At 41.0% G+C, this 15,245-nt stretch overlaps 1 protein-coding gene across 3 annotated transcripts in view; it reads left to right on the top strand.

Annotated features, from left to right (window-relative positions):
• Window positions 1-15,245, top strand: part of LOC136874707 (uncharacterized) — a 115,225-nt gene that overhangs the window by 67,442 nt on the left and 32,538 nt on the right. For all 3 annotated transcript variants that reach the window (XM_068227750.1, XM_068227752.1, XM_068227751.1), the window contains one exon: window positions 91-173. In XM_068227750.1, coding sequence (XP_068083851.1) covers window positions 91-173 — 83 coding nt within the window. The remainder of the gene's footprint in view (window positions 1-90; window positions 174-15,245) is intronic.

Raw genomic sequence — 15,245 nt, forward strand, 5'->3', positions numbered from 1 at the left:
TGTGCCAATATTAAATGTATTTTTTCATCTGTTTCTTATTTATACATTTTTGTACTTCACCTCTTTACTCTCCTTATTTCTTACTTACAGCCTTCTGCAGACAGTAAAGAGGAAGTATTGGTAGAACAAGATAAAGTTGAACTGCCCGTCCCCAACATTAAAGAAGAAAACATGTAAGTACACCACTAGCCGTACACAATATGGAACATAAACTCTAATATCTTAAAAGCCTAGTCAATAGAAGTAAATGAAATGCTCACAAACATTGATAACATGTTTAATTTGTTTCTGGATATAGATTTATTGGATACGTGTCTGCATGAAATATCTGAGGTAAATCAAAATATTTCTGTAGTGGATTCATTATAATACCTCTGATTAATTGTGAGAAAAGTCTTCATTCCTTCCATGTTACTTCAGCATTTTCCATCATGTTTTTTTATCTGAAATGTCATGTGCATCTATTTTCCCCAAAGCATTCTCAATTTCCTAAGTTTTTCCTTTTGTACACCAGTAAAACACAGAGGAAGTCATGTTCATAGATTGTCAACTGAACCTACAAATTCATTATTGTTTGATTTCATAATATGGTAAAACCTTGTTAATTCGAAGACGTTGGGACAAAAAATCGGACTTCAAATTATATGATTTTGAATAAATTGCCAATTCGTAATTCAGAAGTGCCAACACTCCATGTTACAAAATATTCTAAGGCCCGTTACTGCATGTAGTTAACCTCGATTCACAGTTTAAACCTTTTGAAGGCCATGAAAAAAAACTATTTCCGAATTGTATGCGAGAAGGTGCATTTGCAGTATTCAAATAATGCACTTGGATAACTCACTGACAAACATAGTCTCACAACAAAAGAAAGAAGGAAAAAAAAGCATGATTCAAAGGTGAGGAGAAATCTATGCTGGCTCCCATGTGCAAGTGCTTTATTCATTGGATTACTGTACTGTATGCATCTTAGATGCCTTGTACTTACACATAAAGAAACCAATGCTCATAAAACATCGTGGCTAATTGAACTTTCCTGTGAGTCTATCCTTATATGATTTCCCGCCATGGCACTTCTCTCGTACTTCAGAAATGTAAACACTTGCCGCATCACAAAGTATCCTAAGACTCATTAATGCAAGCAATCACTTCAATTCACAGTTTAAACCTTTCATTGCCATGGAAAAAATTATTTCTGTAATGAAGCCAACAAGGTTCATTTACTATGTTCAAATAATGCATTTGGATAAATCACTGACTAACATAACCTTACTCAACGAAAGAAAAAATCACACAATTCAAAGACGAGAATAAATTATGCTGGTTCTCATGTGCAAATGGATTACTGTACTGTTTTGCATTTTGCATTTTTAGATGCCTCGTACTTGTACGTAAAGTACCCAATGCCCTTAAAACATCGTGGCTTATCGAACTTTCGTATGACGAGGGGATAAAGTTTCTCACTTCCGTGTGCTTTGCAACACAGTACAATGAGCCCCACCCTTGTACGATTCTCCGGCTGGCACTTTCTCCTTTAAAACCATAAGATCGTTTGGGCTCGGCATTAGAAGAAAGCAATGCAGTTCCATTGGCAATGACAATATTTTTCGGTGCTTAAAAATTGATTATATGAGCCATGCTTTTTCGTCAACTGTCGGCATCACCAATGTTTATGGATTCTGTTGTTCCACACACTGCCTGCTGCATGATATTAGGGCATTCCTTAAAAGGTTGAATACAAAATAATTCCGATTTCATTCAACTTAGCAATTATGAAGCACACTGTAGACACTAGACACACTGAAGTGAGTGTAAGTGCGGAAAGCTACCCCTCCACGTTCCGGAACTCGTGTTCTATCATGACGTGGATAAACTTTGAATTTAAATTACTCTGTAACATACTATTGATTTAACATATTGCGGAGTGGGTGCTCATCACACTGTTCAAACCCTGCGCCTGGCCTTTTTCTGTGTAACTTACTGTTACAGCATTTGCACATAAACAAATTATTTTAACTTCACTAACCTTCTGCTGATTATGGTGAAATTTACCTTTGGTAAGAGTCCTAATAATTTTTCCTGGTGTGGTAGGCTGTGTAGCAATGACCTCCATGAAGAGAAACACAGGAAATTTTCAGGGGATCAGTTGACCGGTAGTCTTTCCAACATGACGTTTTTCACCTGTCCCGTCCATATGAACAAAGCAAAAAATTTTTGCAATTCACAGCAAGTTACATCAGGCCACTTCAAGCCCTAAGGGGATATTTTGTGTAATAAGGTAGTTCACTAGATACAAGTTTGTCTGCTCGGCAACAAGTTCAAAGAAATCATCACAAGATATAAGCTCTACTACTTCATCAGTATTTCGAAGTTCATCGAGTCTTACCATTATGCCAGGAACTGTTGGGAAATCCGTTAATGTTGATGAACTATTATTTTCTACCCATTCATCAGAAGAAATGGACATATCACTTCCATTTACACTCACAACATCACTTTCAGCCTTTTTCTCGACCACCACCACGTTGTTTTGGAGGGTGCACATCATTGTTATCAACCGAAACACTTTTGTCTGAATAGCTATCAACATCGAAGTCACTATCGTCAACATCATTAGGACAATCTGAATACTTTTCCCCATAGAATTAATTAAAAATCTTGTCTGCATCTACGCTTGTGTTCAGTCTGGGAAGCGCCATCATACCCACCACATGGCTCCTTGAACAATGTAAACACGAGGTCGGAAAACTTAGCAAACGAATCATCAAACAGAAGAAGAACTTAAATCAAAGCTAGCATGGAATAAACAAAAGCTTCAACACCAAGATTCTAGTAACCTTGACCGCCAGATAGTTTCAGACGTCAGTGAACGTACAAGTCTCGTGAAGATGAGATAACTCTTCTCCCATCCACAACGCTCAGCCAGTCCAACTTGAGTAAACTCATTTCCTGTCTGAATTATCCGTATTTCGAATTAAACAATTTAAATAACATGCAAAACCATATCTCACGTTTCTGGGAATGAGAGCTTCTTGAATTTAGGTGGGATTTTGAATTAACCGATTTTGAATTATCAAGGTTCTACTGCATATTGTAAATAATATAGGTATTCAAACTATGGTATTTAACCACAATAATGTATAAATTAAATCTTCATTATATTTAATCATGTCTTCCTTCAGGGCATAGGTACCTCTTAGTTCGTGAACCATGGCAATTGTTGAGTGGCCTTGTAAGCGGTCCTGAGTGTCAGAATACTGGTTGTAATGGAATAGGAGATAGGAACAGCGTCAGGGATATTTTGTGAGTCATTGCTCTGACCCATGCCGGTAACAGAGTTTTACTTCGATTCCTTTTACAAGCGAAGAACTCTTTGGGAGCAACTTTGTGACCAAAATGGAAGAAGGAAAGTAGAACTGGCTGAGTCAGCAAAGGGGTTGTATGTCTATGTCTTCGGAATTTATGATATTTGACAAAGGAAAAAGAACGAGGAAGATATAAGAGATCATACAGTATTCTTAATGGGTATTGTTACGGAGATTTCCGTGGTAGGTAGAGGTGAAAGAAGGTGCGGGTGTGAATAGGTCTCCAACTACGGAATCAAAGTTAATGTAAAATTTAACAAGGTTATATTTTCTTTTCAAAAACAAAGAACTAACAAGCATGGCAGGTACAAAGTAGCAAGTCCAAAGGGTAGTTACAATATTTACAGGATTTGGGCTTCGCGCCCTGACTTCACAATGCTTGGGCAATCAGCTCAGTTTTACCCCAAACACAAGTTTCAACAGAGGGGCAGAAAACCCCATTCATGCCTAGGAGTCCTTGCTCCAAATTACACTGAAAAGCCTCCACAAGGCATACAACACTCAATTTTCAAAAGAGCCACTCGCTCTCAATTTTAAGCCTCTCCCAGGCCACACCAAACTCCACCTTCAAGCTGTCCTCAACGGACATATACACAGGGGTAAAATACCCAACCTACTGGGGTCTTTTAAATAAAAAAAAGGTTGATTACATGACCTCTAAACTAACAATTTGAGAGGAGGCGAACTTGCACTCCTAACACACTTTGTTTAAGACCTACTTGGCACTAGGCCGTTAATACAAGGGCTAATCCCATACTAAAGAGGTGACTTAAAGGAAACGATTTACATTACATCAAGGAAGAATAGGTTGTGAAAACTAAGTTCACCTCAAAACAATATGAGTGGGAACTCGAGAGGGTTAGCACTCTCTATCCCAATATGTAGCTTTAAAAGATAATAGATGAACAGATTGGTTACATTTTAGGAAAAGGTTACATGGTGGAAACGCTTCGAACCCGCCCCGAGAGTCAAACTGCCGACCTAGCAAGAAAAGAAGTTATTAAGAGGCCATTACCTGGTGTTGAACAGCTGGAGAAGAAAGAGGCGCTTCCCGCCCCCTGCTATGTACTTTACACACTGAAAGATGGAACAGAAGTGGCCCGGAGACCCTAAAATCAGCAGTTTATATCCTCTCGCGGAAGGTTCGAGGCGTTAGGGGAATGAAAACACCCTCCCACAAGTTTTTATTGGGTAGGATACAGCAACATATTAAAGTTGGGGGAAGATACATCCTATTGGTTCAGAAATTAATAAAAGAAATTCGGGATTGGCTAAATACCAAGCAAGGGGAAAGGGAGGGGTATACAGCCAACTTAAACAATAACAGAAAGAAATTTAGCAATGAACAAACTTTTGAAATTACATTTTCTCCAAAAAACAGTTCTTTCACTTCGCACTAGGGTGCACTATTGTTGATCTTCAGTAGTGTCCTCTAGAAGAGAAAGTTCACACTTCTTACTTCAAGCAAAACAAAAACACATCAAAAATGACACCGTTCAAAAACTCAAAAATTTCCAGGTAGTGACATCTTCTGAGAAACATGAAAATTAATACCGGCAATAAGGTTCAGACTTCCTCCGGCAGAGGAGTTTCAACTGGCGCACATTTTAAATTAGCGGCGTGGAGGTGTACCGCCCGGTACAGACCTCCCCCCCCAAAAGTTTCTCCAGGGGTGACACATGAAATTGTTTGAAAACAAGGTCCAAGTTTTGATGTAGATATGGAGATTAATTGCCAAAAAAATGTATAAGATTTTCTTAATTTGGTTTGATTCAGTTTCAAAATTTTGTTGTTGCAGGTGAAGTACAGTCTTTATGTTTGTAGAAATTGAAATCAGAAGAAAAACTTGTAATACTTGAAAGTGACGAAAAATTATTAAAGTCCACCAAATATTGCAGTTGAAATCCCAAGAAAAGGTATTAAAGTTGAACTGGAATGTCCATATAGCTGGATATGTACTTCAATGTTGATGCTTTTAACGGCCAGACCAGCCGCCACTGCTTGCGTCCAAAGGAGGCCGCTCGGACCCCTCAAGTACCCTGAGATACCGCTCGCCCGCACTATGAGGGGAGCGGAGGTGTTGAAGCACGCCGCGCCCGCGGTGAGCATATACAGGCTGCGGGCAAGTAGCAGGTCGTGCGCCGCACATCAGCCTAGGCCGGGAGGAGAGCTCCGGCTCGCCGTGCACATGTCGTCCTCGCTGGGGTCGAGGGGGCCCATCCTCAAACCCAGACGCGGCACAGCGCTGCGCGGCTGCGGGGGCACTGAAACATAAAAACTAGGCGGCAGAATCGTGTTGGACCATCATGTTTCTTTTGAGGGCACAGGCTTGTAGAGAGATTGAGGGGCCAGCGGCATGCAGATATCCATGGCATTTCATCTAAGCCAGCCACTGTGTGTAGTGGAGCAGGAGACGGGAGCGTGGTAATGGCCGTGGCAAGGACAGGATGGCAGTTTAACGGTTCGGGGCAGGTTTCACACAAATGCTTACATATAAAACAAAATATTATAGAAGGGGCAGAATGCCTAGAAATTGAAAACTCAAAAAAATATATAACCTTCATATTCCTTTCACGATTATATGAAGCAAGTTAACCCAGAAATTACACCGGTTTCACCTGGGACAGGTGAACCCTAAATATCCTCTCGGTGGCTGGATTGCTTACTAACAACGTAACCGGCGTAAGAAAATCGAGAATGATACAAGGCCCATGAAATTTGGGGGCAAGCTTGCCCGCGGGAACAAAGTTCTTGACCATCACTTGGTCACCTACCTTCAAAGGGGTGGGTCTCCGTCCACGATCATACCTCTCCCTAACCTTTTCATGAGACACTTTAAGATTGGCTTTAGCCTTCTTCCAAAGATCTTTAATGTTGTCCGGATCTATTGTCTCGGGCAGAATGTCACTCAGAGACCAGAGGTTAGAGAGCGGCGTGTTGGGAACAAACTTGAACATCAAAGAGGCTGGAGTAAACTTATGTGATTCATGAACCGCCGAATTCAAAGCAAAAGCTAACCAATGCAAGGACGTGTCCCACATGGAATGATCTTCATGATGATAGGCAATAAGTGCAGACCTGAGATTACGGTTAACTCGTTCAGCCAGAGATGGTTGAGGGTAATAAGCAGAAGTAGTTACATGAGAGATGGACAAGACAAAACAGAATTTACGAAATAAATTAGATGTAAAAGCCTTAGCATTATCAGATACAATATATTGGCACGGACCAAAAGAAGCAAAAATAGAATTTAAGCAAGTAATGGTAGACTGAGCGGTAGCCAGCTTAGTCGGAAATAACCAGGAAAATCTAGTAAAGCCATCTACGCATACAAAGATGAACTTGTTAGCATTTCCCTTTGACTGGGGGAAGGGTCCTACATAATCAATATACAGGCGTTCCATGGGGTGCGACGCTTGATGGGAAGACAAAAGGCCTACCTTGGTGGACATGGTGGGTTTACTGAGCAAACAAGATTTACAAGCTTTTACAAGTTCACGGATTTCACCGTCCATACCCTTCCAGATGAACCCTTCACGAATCTTTTCACGAGTTTTAAAGATTCCAAGATGCCACCCTAATGGGGTCTCATGATAGTATTTGAAGATCATAGGCACAAGAACAGCTGGAACGACAACCTTCATCATCTTGTCATGCCTCGAAGGGCAACATAAAACACCATTCCTCAGAACATAAGGGACGACATGTTCCCCAGAAGAAAGGGTTTCCATTATTGGAGCCAGCGTCGGATCTTCACGTTGGTATTTCCCAATATCCCTGAAAAGCATGGGAGCATCTGTTAAGATGGCATTAACACCAGATAGTATGGACTCGGGAGGTGAAGAACTGTCGACCGGTTCATGGGTCTCGACGTCGTTAGAAAACATACGACTGAGTCCATCAGCGACAACATTTTCAGTACCTCTGATATGCCTGACATCGAATTGGAAGGCAGAAATACGGATGGCCCAACGGGCTATACGACCAGTACGGCGCGGCCTACCTAAGACCCAGCTTAAGGCTTGATTATCTGTCTCCAGGTCGAATTTGACGTGTTCCAGATAGAGACGGAACTTTTCTAAGGCGAATAAGACTGCCAAACCTTCGAGCTCATAGACGGAATACTTGGCTTCTTGAGCCGATAGAGTCCTAGATGCATAGGCGATGGGTCGCCTCCCTAGTTCAGTCTCTTGAAGAAGGACTGCCGCAACAGCTGATGACGACGCGTCGGTTTGGACGATGAATTTCTTCGAGAAATCAGGCATAGCAAGTACAGGGGCATTACAGAGAGCTAATTTAAGATCTTCAAAAGCGGCTTGTTGAGAAGGTCCCCACTCGAATTTGATGCCTTTCCTACGAAGAAGGTTTAAGGGCGCCGCTCTATTAGCGAAGTTAGGAATAAACTTCCTGAAGAAATTCACCATACCAATGAACCTGGCGATACCTTTAATGTCCTTGGGAGGTTTAAAATCACGGATAGCCTGTGTTCTAGAATGATCGACTGCTACACCATCAGGTGACACAATATGCCCTAGGAATGACATAGAGGGCTTAGCAAAGGCAACCTTGGACAACTTGACAGTTAACCCAGCCTTACGAAGGCGATCTAGGACTTCTCGCAGATGATCTAGATGTTCTTCAAAAGTCTCTGAAAATACGACGACATCATCCAAGTAGTGATATAAGTACTCAAACTTGATGTCGGAGAAGACCCTATCTAGTAGCCTAGTGAGTACAGCTGCTCCCGTGGGGAGCCCGAAAGGCACGCGGTTGTATTCGTATAAGTTCCAGTCCGTGGCAAACGCTGTAAGGTGTTTAGACTCTTCGGCAAGGGGAATTTGATTATAGGCCTGATTCAAGTCCAAGATAGTAAAGAACTTGGCCTTACGAAACCATGAAAAACAAGAATGAAGGTCAGGAAGGGGCACAGATTGCAACACCACCTTCCGATTGAGAGCCCTATAATCAATGACAGGCCTGAAGCCTCCTTGGGGTTTCGGGACTAGAAAAATAGGCGAAGAATACGCCGACTTAGAGGGCCTAATAATACCATCCTTCAACATCTGATCGATGATTTCTTTGAGAGCCTTCATTTTAGGTGGAGATAGCCTATATGGTGGAAAACGGACAGGAATCGAATCCGTGACCTCAATTTTGTATTCAATAAGGTCAGTAACACCAAAAGTATCAGAGAACACCTCTGGAAAGGACTGACACAATTTGCGAATACTATCGGCCTGCTCCTCAGGTAGATGTCTAAGGTCTAACAACATCTCATCCTGGGTAGGCGAAATAGATGAACATGATACAGAATTACACTTTAGCAAGGGAATGTTACAATTGGACACAAATTTGAATGTGCACGACTTACTCTGAAGATCGAGCACAAGACCAGTGTGAGACATGAAGTCCGCTCCCAGTATGATGGGGCAAGACAAGTGCTTAGCCACAAACAGTTTGGTTTTCCATGTAAATTTAAAAATACGGATTTTGACCAGTATGGAACCTAGAATTTCTAATGGGGATGAATTAGCCGAAACATATTGAACAGGAGATGAGACATAGTCAGGTAGTTTACAAACAGATTTCAATTTTGAATACCATTGGTCCGAAATAATTGAACAAACACTGCCTGAATCTAATAGAGCGGTTATAGGCTCATTATTTAACTCAATCTTAAGAAAAGGAATAGGTGCGGGGGAATCCGCCACAATCCTAAGGCACTCTTTGGGGCATTCAAAAGATGCATTTGAAATTTGCTCGTTCCCTGAATTTACAACCTGTTTACTAGGGGCTGAGTCTCGGGAAGATGGATTATTCGACTCAGCCGAAGCCACTAGTCACTTTTTATTATTGGCATAGGTGGAATTTGCACCAGAAGTTGAGCAGGAGGGGGTGCTATTCGAATTTGGGCAATTCTTGGCGATATGTGAGAAAGCCCCACATTTAAAACAGCCTTGTGAGGAACCAGCCCCATTCCTTGTCCCACTCGACTTGATCAGTGGACACTTATTGCGCAGGTGGTCAGGCGACCCACAAGCATAACATTTATGAGGGGTGACTGATCGGCGAGGTGGAGGCCGAGTATTACTAAAGGAAGGCGGGGGTTCTTTCGCTACACGGAAAGAATCGGCGTATCTAACTCCTTCTGCTGAGACGGCCAATGCTTCAAGTTCAGAGAAAGTTTGCGAGCACGCTGCGAAACATAAATATGACCTATAGGGAGGTGAAATTCCCTCTACAATAGCCTGTACAATCTGATCTTCAGGAAAATGAAGTGCAAACACCCTAGTATAAAACTTAATATCCTGTATGAAATCAGCCAAGTTTTCATCCAAGCGTTGTACACAGTAATAGTACTTCTGAATCAGAGATGACCTCGCGCGGGCGGGAATAAAATTTGCAAGCAAGTGTGCATGAAAATCTTCAATAGATGACTGTTCAGCTATGGCTCTTACTATTTTGTCAGAGAGAATACCAATTGCATAAGGATAGATGATTTGCAAAATTTGACATGGAGAAAGAGAAAACACAAGAGCATGATCCTGAAATTCAACTAGAAATCTTAAAAATGAAATTACGTCACTGGTGGTATTAACGGAAAACGTAGATATACCTCTGAGCAACATTGCCAATGGATGAGGCAAGCTGCTGAACCCGGGTGACATAGTAGGCAACGGTTTCAATGGCAAGGAAGTTAATTCAGAACGGATGTTACTCAACGATGCACGACGTTCAGATTCGTTGTCCAATGGGGCAGGAATAGTTTGAGCAGCATCGGTTATCCTATTGACTTCTCCCTTGGGAGGCGCTTCCTCACTACCTGCATTCACTGTGGTGGGTAGATCGCTTTTGGGAGGAACCTCCCCAGTTAACAATTGAGTGACCTTGCCCGATAATTCAGAAATATTTTCAAGCAGCGTATTAGCTTCCTTCCTCTGAACGTCATTCAACTTCAGAGACAACAGATCGTTAACCCTATTTGAAAAGTGATATAGCCTGGCTTGCACACGCTTAATTTGATTAGGAGAAGGATCATTTTCATCAAAAAAACTAACTACAGAAGCTAAGCCAGTAATATTCTCGACGATCGTGGAAAGAGAGTCGTCAACTTCTTTCTCTCCCAAGGTGGGGATTGAAATAGGCAATTCAAGGGACTCTCTAAGCTTGTTTGTGTCTACTGCAACAGTGCCTCCAGATTGCACATTTCTAATAGTTAACTCATAGATCAACTCCTCTTTGCGCAAATAGTTAAGATGGAGAACATCGCGAGGTCCGGGCATGATGACAGAACAATTTTGAAAAACTCAAAAAAAAATTCCAGCAACTGAGAAAATTGTTAGAGTTCGGAACAAAACAATGTTTAGCCGTCAAAAGGGGCTAAATTGAGACCCATTCAACCACGCTCTGCTACCACTTGTTACGGAGATTTCCGTGGTAGGTAGAGGTGAAAGAAGGTGCGGGTGTGAATAGGTCTCCAACTACGGAATCAAAGTAATGTAAAATTTAACAAGGTTATATTTTCTTTTCAAAAACAAAGAACTAACAAGCATGGCAGGTACAAAGTAGCAAGTCCAAAGGGTAGTTACAATATTTACAGGATTTGGGCTTCGCGCCCTGACTTCACAATGCTTGGGCAATCAGCTCAGTTTTACCCCAAACACAAGTTTCAACAGAGGGGCAGAAAACCCCATTCATGCCTAGGAGTCCTTGCTCCAAATTACACTGAAAAGCCTCCACGAGGCATACAACACTCAATTTTCAAAAGAGCCACTCGCTCTCAATTTTAAGCCTCTCCCAGGCCACACCAAACTCCACCTTCAAGCTGTCCTCAACGGACATATACACAGGGGTAAAATACCCAACCTACTGAGGTCTTTTAAATAAAAAAAAGGTTGATTACATGACCTCTAAACTAACAATTTGAGAGGAGGCGAACTTGCACTCCTAACACACTTTGTTTAAGACCTACTTGGCACTAGGCCGTTAATACAAGGGCTAATCCCATACTAAAGAGGTGACTTAAAGGAAACGATTTACATTACGTCAAGGAAGAATAGGTTGTGAAAACTAAGTTCACCTCAAAACAATATGAGTGGGAACTCGAGAGGGTTAGCACTCTCTATCCCAATATGTAGCTTTAAAAGATAATAGATGAACAGATTGGTTACATTTTAGGAAAAGGTTACATGGTGGAAACGCTTCGAACCCGCCCCGAGAGTCAAACTGCCGACCTAGCAAGAAAAGAAGTTATTAAGAGGCCATTACCTGGTGTTGAACAGCTGGAGAAGAAAGAGGCGCTTCCCGCCCCCTGCTATGTACTTTACACACTGAAAGATGGAACAGAAGTGGCCCGGAGACCCTAAAATCAGCAGTTTATATCCTCTCGCGGAAGGTTCGAGGCGTTAGGGGAATGAAAACACCCTCCCACAAGTTTTTATTGGGTAGGATACAGCAACATATTAAAGTTGGGGGAAGATACATCCTATTGGTTCAGAAATTAATAAAAGAAATTCGGGATTGGCTAAATACCAAGCAAGGGGAAAGGGAGGGGTATACAGCCAACTTAAACAATAACAGAAAGAAATTTAGCAATGAACAAACTTTTGAAATTACATTTTCTCCGATAAACAGTTCTTTCACTTCGCACTAGGGTGCACTATTGTTGATCTTCAGTAGTGTCCTCTAGAAGAGAAAGTTCACACTTCTTACTTCAAGCAAAACAAAAACACATCAAAAATGACACCGTTCAAAAACTCAAAAATTTCCAGGTAGTGACATCTTCTGAGAAACATGAAAATTAATACCGGCAATAAGGTTCAGACTTCCTCCGGCAGAGGAGTTTCAACTGGCGCACATTTTAAATTAGCGGCGTGGAGGTGTACCGCCCGGTACAGGTATTTTAACCCTCGAACTGGCAGTTGAAATAGCTCCAACCAGTGGGTGTGCACCACACATTTTCAGTACCTGATGTATGTTACTCTGACAGATGTATTATTCACAGAATATGCACATATAATACACCGAAACATTCAGCATGAACTGGGCTATTTGAAAAGTGGTTAGCATTTACCCTCAATGTAATATTTTTTAAATTTCCTGCCCCTTTAAATGCATCAAATTTAAATGATTAATAATTTTTTCTGAAATTTTTAAAGTAAACAGTTTATGGAGACATTAATTCTGATGATAGGCATGCAAATTTTAAGTGAATAATGTTAATACTTTTGGAATTATTCAGTTAAAAGTACGATAGTTGATAGAGCTCTAACCGGTGGGTGTTTATAACCTACCTCAGGTGGCACAACACTTTTCCATTTTGCTGCAGTAGGCCTTAAATTTACAGATGCATTTAATTCTATTACAATATCTTCATCATTTAAATCTGAAAACGGCCGGTATCCAGTATTCAGGAGATATTAGGTTCGAACCCCACTGTCAGCAGCCCTGAAGATGGTTTTCCATGTTTTCCCATTTTCACGGCCGCTTCCTTCCCACTCCTAGTCCTTTCCTGTCCTACCGAGCGAGTTAGCCGTGTGCGTAGAGGCGCGCAGCTGTGAGCATGCATCCGGGAGATAGTAGGTTCGAATCCCACTATCGGCAGCCCTGAAAATGGTTTTCCGTGGTTTCCCATTTTCACACCAGGCAAATGCTGGGGCTGTACCTTAATTAAGGCCACAGCCGCTTCCTTCCAACTCCTAGGCCTTTCCTATCCCATCGTCGCCATAAGACCTATCTGTGTCGGCGCGACATAAAGCCCCTAGCAAAAAAAATAACTTTCCTGTCCTATCGTCGCCATAAGACCTATCTATGTCGGTGCGACGTAAAGCAACTTGCAAAAAAAAAAAAAAAAAGAAAGAAAAGTCTGAAAATGTAGCCATTGTGTGTGCATAACACACAGTAAAAACTGAAAGCAAGTCACAACAAAATCAACACGTGTTTCAAAGCTGTACGAATTGCGACCTTCATTTTTCAAAGATATCATACAAAAATGGATGTATTTAACACCGAAACATTGCACGTTTCAAGGAGAGAACATGTCTGAAGAATGCTGCCACCTAGTGGAAATATTCACAACATCTTCTACCTGTATTTACTGGTAAAAAAGATCTGACGGCAGTTGAGATAGGTGCACACCTGCCAATCTATTGTCAGCTACCGGTTCAAGGGTTAAAGTAAAGGGTATACTGTAGTTTAGGACTGTTCATCAGGAATACTGTTGCAGCCAACATAGTTTCTGTTAGGCATGTATATGAGCAAAAGATATGGGTAGTTTTAGCTGTTGAATGAATTAGGATTCTCTGTTTAAGGGTGCAGATGAGGATGAAGTTGACAAGTTTCATGAAGCATGGATGATGTCATAGTCAATAGCAAGGGTGGATTAGTGCTATTGGGCAATTTGAATGCAAAAGTAGGTAATAGAATGGAAAAATACAAAAATGTGATGGATAAACATGGGAAAGATGTGTAACTAATAGGAAAGGAAAGCATTTATTGGTCTTCTGTGCTAGTATGTTATTAGAAGTTATGAATACATTCTTCAAGCATAAGGCTGTTGACTACTACACATGGGAGGGCAGGGATACGAGCTCCATAATTGACAAAATCGTAAACGCCTTTTAATTCAGGAAATATGTTTGGAATTTGTCAGTTTTCGAGAGATTTTGTGATGATACCAACCAATATATGATATACAGTGAAGTTTCTCTAGGCCTAGGATAGAGAAATTGAAATTTCTTTCTTTAAGGGTAGAAAATCTTCAGGATGAGGAATGTTGTGACTGATGAATCAACATACCAAACACACGTAACACAGTTCAATTCCGTAGGCACACAAATACATGTCGATACAAGCCAAATGGAGGACCAGACTGCCTTACATGAGCATACACAGTGCATAACTCAGTAGGTGATTTAAAATATTTAGTCCACATGGATAAATGAATAAGCATTACATATTTACACCTAACAAACAAGACTGGAGATATACTATATGCGTCTACTGCTGTCGGTCACTATGTTCAATGTCAGAGATGCAGCAGTACGTAGCTGGCAGTGTCATGACAAAGATAGAAAATTCAGCAGGCAAAGATGCCAACAAAAATGCCACAGAATATTCCCCCCTTTGGGTGAACTCAACACAAAAAACCAATGTCAAATGTCTTGCACAAAATCATCATTAAACAAATGAATGAAAAACAATACATATACAACGTATACAAAATAAGCAAATTATACAAAATCTCTTGGCAATGAACACAATTTTACTATAGCACAGCGAAAAAGACAGTTTTTGTTTACACAGTAATCACATGAGTAATATTATCACAACCAGGATGGAGCTCTTGGATTATACCAGTCTTTTAAACCAGAGGGGAAATGTTGTCCTCCTTTAGAAGCACCAAGTCTCCTACAGTTGGAGTCTATTTTCCTATGGAAGACCTTTTCATCTTTGTTGGAGTGATCGCATATATTCCTTTGACTACCTCTGCCAGAAAACTTGTTACAGCTGTTGCACCAAATTCCATTTAGTTAGACAGGAGTAGGAGCTCCAGGATATGCCTGCAGAGGGGACAGAGGTTAATCATCTTCATACTAAAAAATGTCCAGGTGTCAAATAGCATTGATCATTGGGATTGTCAGTCATTGAACAGAGAGTTGTTGAGTTCAACACAGACTCAATTTGATACAAAAGAGTACTCAACTCTTCAAAGTTAAGAATAGAATTTCTACAGTCTGCTTTAAAAGTGATTTTGCAGACTTTATTCCACCCTCCCAAAGCCCACCAAAATGAACCTACCAAAATTCATGGAAATAGTCTATGAGTCTAAATCTTCTAAAGGCAGCAAGTAAGTCCTGAGTTGTTAGACACTTCACACGT

Source organism: Anabrus simplex, chromosome 5, assembly GCF_040414725.1.
Source record: "Anabrus simplex isolate iqAnaSimp1 chromosome 5, ASM4041472v1, whole genome shotgun sequence".
NCBI lineage: Eukaryota > Metazoa > Arthropoda > Insecta > Orthoptera > Tettigoniidae > Anabrus > Anabrus simplex.